The sequence below is a fragment of the Phytophthora infestans genome, genomic scaffold, assembly GCF_000142945.1.
Source record: "Phytophthora infestans T30-4 supercont1.51 genomic scaffold, whole genome shotgun sequence".
Classification (NCBI taxonomy): Eukaryota; Oomycota; class Peronosporomycetes; order Peronosporales; family Peronosporaceae; genus Phytophthora; species Phytophthora infestans.
This window is the reverse complement of record NW_003303708.1, coordinates 533,274-539,621: the sequence shown is the minus strand read 5'-3', so window position 1 is coordinate 539,621 and position 6,348 is coordinate 533,274. Positions and strand designations below refer to the sequence as shown.

Here is a 6,348-nt window from a genome sequence, read left to right as displayed (position 1 = left end):
GCAGTACACACGCAAAATTTCAACGCGGCAAGCCGTATGAAATGAGGTCGCAACGAAGAAATCTTACAAATGTGGAGACGAAGAACGACGACACACGCTCAACGAGCGGCTTTCCACGTGTCGCGTAGCGAATAGAGAATGAAGAACCCTCTCCTGGACGAAAAACAGCAAGTGCTACCAGATGTGACGACTGGTAAGAGCACGGCGCAGAGGAACAGCGACGAGGAGCGAGTCGCGTGGCGAGGAGCGAAGCGGAGGAGGGCGGCGAGAGTCCAACGATGGGAACTCGAAGGTAAGGCGTAGGAGGCAGTTAATGTGCCTCGAAGAAGGTAAATTGGAAAGTGAGATTGAAATGGTTAGCTGTTTGTCGGCTACAAGGAAGTGCTTGTTAGCATTCCCTTGGTATCCTATGTAAGTATATGCATTTCACTATACTACATTCTAAGTAGTCCTTGAGTCGAATCTTGAAGTAGCGTAGCGTAGTAGTGAACTGCGGTTCATTTGAACCGGGTCAGAATCTCCATAGTGAATTCAAAGGAAAAAGAATGACTGTCATTGAAGCTCCATGTTTGGCAATACTCGTCCAAACATGGTGATTGCCTTCCGGTCAGGCGTGTGTCTGCCTGGCCGCTCATTGGCAACTTAAGAAGACAGTTGGCAGTCAGCAAAGACAAGTAGGAAAGAAATAGAAGAAAGTAGGACGCCTTGGTACCAACGTCATGGCCATCGCTGGCTGTGACGTTGGTGCGTCGTTACACAATGTTTGGTGTTGCATTTCATCTCGCCAGTACAATAGTCGTTTCAAGCCAACAAATACTGGACACCAGATTCAAATTTTTGCTGGAGCAGGAACCAAAGAAGCAAATGGCATCTGATCCACGGTTGATCCAACCAGCCCACAACAGCAGTCGATCCAGTAGCGTTAGCAACCTCCAATCAGACGGAAGATCTTAAATAGGAACGCCGCACATAGCTTCTCTCTGCCTGCGACTGGGTTGGGAACGTCGCCTTCGAATTCATTCTCTCTCTTACCTAAAAGAGCGTCCAACTGCGTCGTGTCCTCGTTTACTTAACCTCAAGTCAAACCCATGGATCAAGATACCAAGACGAACGGAGCCTTATTGGCGTCACCCGCGCCGTTCTACCGACAGACTTCTTCCCCGAAGTTGGGGGGTTCGCACGTTCTAAACCTTCGGCGTCGCAGGATCGAAATCGAAGTGGTAGACAAAGGTCCCAAGGGCCCGACGTGGCAGTTCCCTGGGTTCGGTACTTCAGAGCATGTACAGGTTCCTGAATCGGGTCTGGCCGACATCCAGGTCGAGCTGGACAAGCCTCGCACGGTTCTTGGCGAGCTTCCTGCCACTGCTATCTGTGGCAATGATATCCTATCCAGTGTGCTGTACTCGGCGTCGTCGGTGGCTGCGAAATCCGGCAAACTCATGCCCATTCCTCTGATCATGGTGTCAGCTGTACTGTTTTCGTTCCGCTTCATCTACGAAGAAGTCGTTACCGCCATCCCATTGAATGGAGGCACCTACAACGCTCTACTCAACACGACGTCTAAACGCACGGCCGCTGTAGCAGCGTGTCTGAGTATTTTATCCTACGTGGCGACGGGTGTGGTGTCCGCGACGTCGGGTGTGCGCTATCTCAACAACCAGGTGGAGATCCCGATTGTCGGATGCACGATCATCCTCCTTGGAGCTTTCGCTCTACTGTCAGCATTGGGTACTGCCGAAAGCTCGCGCGTGGCTGTTGTCATTTTCCTACACCACATCGTCGTGCTTAGTATCCTCTTCGTGTCGTGTGTAGTCTACGGTGTTAACCATTCCCACATCTTCAGTGACAATATGCACACGGAGTTGCCCGAGGTGGACTTTGCAGGTTCTCTACTTGATGGTAACGTGTTCACATCGATTTTCTTTGGATTCGGCGCTTCCATGTTGGGTATCACGGGGTTTGAATCCTCGTCGAATTACGTCGAGGAACAGGCCCCAGGTGTCTTCCGGAAGACTCTACGCAACATGTGGGCACTCGTCACCTTCTTTAACATAGGCTTGGGTGCTGGGATCCTAGCTGTACTGCCGCTTGGAGGTGACGACGGCATCTACGCACATGGTGACGCCTTGCTGGCAAAAGTAGGACACGTGGCGGTGGGGAGCTGGTTCGAGACGTGGGTTTGCATCGACGCCTTTGTTGTCCTGTGCGGCGCTGTCTTGACGTCGTACGTCGGTATCTGTGGTCTTGTTCAACGTTTGTCAAGTGACCGAGTCCTACCGGCCTTCCTAGCTAACAAGAACAAGCTACGCGGTACCAACCACAACATCATCGGCATCTACTTCGTACTTGCATCTAGTCTCGTGTTGATCCTGAACGCCGATGCCTCCACCGTCAATGGAGTCTACACGTACGCCTTCCTTGGACTTATGGCCATGTTCTCGTGTGCCTGTATGTTACTTAAAGGCAAACGCTCCGAGATCCCACGAGACATCCACGCGTCGTGGACAGTCGTTATCGTCGGGTTCCTGCTGGTCGTAGTGGGCATTTTCGCGAACCTACTGGGCGATCCATCCGTGCTCATGTATTTCGCTATCTACTTCATGGTCGTCATGCTCGTAATCTTCGTCATGTTCGAGCGTGTCACGATCCTTCGCGTTGTTCTGGTGTTTCTGCAGAGTGTGGCGCCGTCTCGTATGGGGAAGGAGACTATCATTGGCATGGTGGACGACGGTACACCGGAAGTGGAGCACACTGGTGCACGTGGTGGACGCACGATTGCGCGTACGATTATCAGTATCCGCAACGCGCCTATTGTCTTCTTCTGCAAGGTGCCCGACCTGACTATTATCAACAAGGCAATTATCTATGTGCGTCGTAACGAACAGACCCACACGCTTCGTATCGTGCACGTATTTGCGGATGAGGAAGCCGATGCACCGATACTTGCGACGTTCCGCGAGATGGCTGCGTTGTTCGACAGCATGTATCCGAAGATCCGTATCGACTTTGTGTCAGTGCACGGAGAATTCGGTCCGGCGATGATCGAGTGGCTGTCGCGCTCGATGAACGTGCCACGTAACATGATGTTCATCACGCAGCCAGACATTTTATCGGCAGAGCGTGTGTCGACGGCCGGTGTGCGCGTGATCACTGCGTAGAGATAGAGAGAATGCATTCTCACTTCAACTTAGACAATTGTATTTACAATATATTTTAGAAACGTTTCTAGCAAGAATATTCTGATTTTTTTTGCGATGAAGCTGGAGGCGGCTGCCGCTGAGAGATTCGACTCTACCAACTCGCAATGCGCCCCCGCGCACTTCCTAATCAACCTCCAGAAGGTATCTAGTGGTCACCGTACTAGCGAAATTATCCCAGTTGCTTATTGGTGAATGACTTTGTCGATTATTACGATATTTCCAGCAATTTAAACACCGTCGTCGCTATGAGCTCTCGTCCTGCATGGTAGGACTGCTAGGCATTGCCTTGATGCTCGTGGAAAACGAAATTGTGGAGCGCAATGACAAAATATCGTCAAAATCGGAGCTTGCCCTGCTGATTGTCAAGATTTTGGTACTAACATCAACAGTGCTGTTGGATGCGCTTCTGGTGCTGCGATATCGCTGCGACGGCCGCGTGAATCAATTGCAGTGCTCTGTTCCGTCCAGCAGAGCGAAATTCTCACTATGGAGACACATATTGCTGGTACTGGAGCTAATTATCTGCAGCTTCCACATTCCGCCAGGACTTGGCGGAAAGTTTGAGATCATGCAACTACACGGACAGTTAAGTCGACACGATAACTCGATCTGCGAATCTTTGCAGCGAGGGATTGAAACTGTGAAAAGAGGAGAGGCGTGTTATGTGGTGTATCAGTACCCTGTGGAGGTTCTGGGTGTGTTCATGGTGGCGAGGTTGTATTTGTTAGCGCGATTTGCTCGTAGCTCGTCGGCCCTGCACTCACCATGGATTTCACTCGTGGGCTCGTTGAACGGAGTGGATGCGATGAAGCCATTTTTTCACTTTAAGACCATTTTCAAGTTGCATCCGCTTAATATTCTACTGCCACTAATAGCGCTAATTACGCTGCTTACGGCTGCAATTGTGCGTGTCCTGGAGCGACCTGTCCAAGCTGCCTTTGACAGCTACTGGAAGGTTGTCTGGTTTACAATCACCACTCTGGTACGTGCATTTCTTTTTAGACGTTCAAGTGTGCGATAAAATACTTACGCGGCAGACTTGTTGGAATAGTCTGGGACCGGTTTGGGCGATTACTTTCCCGTGACGTATCTTGGTCGAGTCTTTGCGGTCGTTGGTGGCATGTTTTGCGGCGTGTTCATTGTGGCACTTGTCCAGTCCCTTTTCTTCAACTTCCTCGATCTTTCACCAAACGAAAAAATAGTGAAATATCTCATTGAATTGGAGTGGTGGGAAAAGGCGACCCGCCACAACGCGGCAAAGTTGTTGCAAGCAGCATGGCGAGCAGGGGTCTTGCAGCAAGGAGGCGAGTTGGGCGATCAGCGTCATCTTTTCTCGATAATGAGAGCTGCACGCAGTTTGCGGATGAACATGCCTGCCATCGAGCTGTCTGTTGAAGATCAAGTGGCGGAGATGGAGGCAACTATTCTGGCAGAAGTGGACCGCATGGAGGCTCAAAAGCTGGAGATTTTGCAGAGAATCCAGGCAAAGGCAACACAACTCGCCGCTTTGAAACTGCGACTGAACAGCAAATAAATTCAAAAGACAATCACTCCCAATTTGTGGCTTCAACGTCGCATTCAAATTCAAAATTTGGCGGTTGATTCGTCAACAAAACAGAAATAGGGAAGGGTACTTTTTTCTTTTTAACCACTTAGAATGCAGATTTTCTACCGGTTCTGAGGCCAGTTTAGCCATTTCCAGTCTAAGCACCAAGAAGAGCCCGCGCACCACCTCCAGCTTCCTGCCGCTTTATCTTCTTCACCGTCTGCCTCCCCCAAGGCCTCCGCCATGTCGTCAGACTGGCTGTTCTCCGCCACCGAGCTGCAGCGCTCTCCGTCCCGCCTCGACGGTGTGTCGCTCGCTTCGGAATTGGAGCGCCGCGCCTCTGCCTGTCGCCTTGTGGCTCGACTCGCGGCGGCGCTGCACTTGTCGCTGGCCTCTCAACGCGCAGCTTGCGTGTTCCTACACCGCTTCTTTATGCGGCGCTCACTGGTAGAACACGAAGAGCATCGAGTGGCAGCTGCCTGTTTGTTGCTGGCCTCCAAGGCCGAGAACGATGAGACGCAGGGCGTGGACGTGCAGCGACTAGCGAAGACGCTGATGACGCAGACGTCACTGGAGTTATCCGAAGCTGACGTGGCCAGCGACATTCTTGAGCTGGAGGGAGATGTGCTTCTGGCGTTGAGCTTCGAGTTGCACGTGGACCACTCGTTCTGTTATATCGCAGCTGCGGTGGACAAGGTTGTTGCATTGAAGGCAACACAGGGAGACTCTTTGCGGCAACAGCTGAAGCAAACGGCCTGGAGTTTCCTGAACGACAGTGCCATCACGTGGACATGTCTGGCGGTGGACGCTTTCGCTGGCTGCCAAGGGCCGCAGTGTACGCCGCCGGACTGTTCTGCAACGTGTCGGAAAATACGGAAGAGGGACCGTGGTGGACAGTGCTGGAGACACCAGTGGACATCTTGAAAGGTGCTTGACTGGCCTCCTTTTTATTTATTTATCCTTGAGTTAGTGGACTCATGAGCTAGTTGGTGTGTCTTTTAGATGCCGCAAGACACGTGCTGTCCGCCTACACGGCCCCATTTGTGGACACCACTGTGCTGCCCCACACACTGGTTACACTAGTAAATGTCCTCCACAAAGAGGCGGAAAGTGATTCCTCCGAACCGCTGGACGATGGCTTCAAGGTCGAGATCGACGCAGAATTCCTGGTTGAGGAACATCCTGTCAGTGTAGAGACCTTTGTGGACCAGACTACCACATGGGTTGATGACTGCGTGGTGGTCATGAAGGGTCAGCAGAGCCCGTCGAGTCCCTCGGACCCAAGTGACGTGGAGAAGAGCATCCCCCTCTATTCTCCACAGAATCGTGCTATTGAATCGTGCACACAAGGCTCACAGCTTTTGAAGCGCTCGATTACGCTATCTGAGTATGGCCACAACTTCAAGAAAGCCAAACTAGCCCAATAAGGATCATCAGCTTCTTGGACGACCCCAAAAAATAGTGAAAAAGCAGTGACGAACTGCATACGAAGCGAGTGCTTCTGTATATCTCAATGGAACCAATATCCGTAAAGTTAAAAAAAGTATAAAAGTCTTTCGTGCTTTTTTCAGCACGAATGCGTCGATTAATTTTCGCATTTTA

General features: G+C 51.2%; 4 protein-coding genes across 4 annotated transcripts; all 4 read left to right on the top strand.

Annotated features, from left to right (window-relative positions):
- Window positions 1-1,088: 1,088 nt before the first annotated feature.
- On the top strand, window positions 1,089-3,158 carry PITG_16683 (uncharacterized protein; the record flags this gene model as incomplete). The annotated part of the gene is made up of 1 exon (XM_002896867.1): window positions 1,089-3,158. The coding sequence occupies one exon, from the start codon at window positions 1,089-1,091 to the stop codon at window positions 3,156-3,158; it is 2,070 nt and encodes a 689-aa protein (XP_002896913.1).
- A 265-nt stretch (window positions 3,159-3,423) lies between these two features.
- PITG_16682 (uncharacterized protein) lies at window positions 3,424-4,221 on the top strand (the record flags this gene model as incomplete). The annotated part of the gene is made up of 1 exon (XM_002896866.1): window positions 3,424-4,221. The coding sequence occupies one exon, from the start codon at window positions 3,463-3,465 to the stop codon at window positions 4,219-4,221; it is 759 nt and encodes a 252-aa protein (XP_002896912.1).
- A 99-nt stretch (window positions 4,222-4,320) lies between these two features.
- PITG_16681 (uncharacterized protein) lies at window positions 4,321-4,734 on the top strand (the record flags this gene model as incomplete). Its single annotated transcript, XM_002896865.1, has 1 exon — window positions 4,321-4,734. The coding sequence occupies one exon, from the start codon at window positions 4,321-4,323 to the stop codon at window positions 4,732-4,734; it is 414 nt and encodes a 137-aa protein (XP_002896911.1).
- An 83-nt stretch (window positions 4,735-4,817) lies between these two features.
- PITG_16680 (uncharacterized protein) lies at window positions 4,818-6,331 on the top strand (the record flags this gene model as incomplete). Its single annotated transcript, XM_002896864.1, has 2 exons — window positions 4,818-5,581; window positions 5,749-6,331. 2 exons carry the CDS (start codon window positions 4,990-4,992, stop codon window positions 6,171-6,173), a joined length of 1,017 nt encoding a protein of 338 aa, XP_002896910.1.
- Window positions 6,332-6,348: the final 17 nt, after the last annotated feature.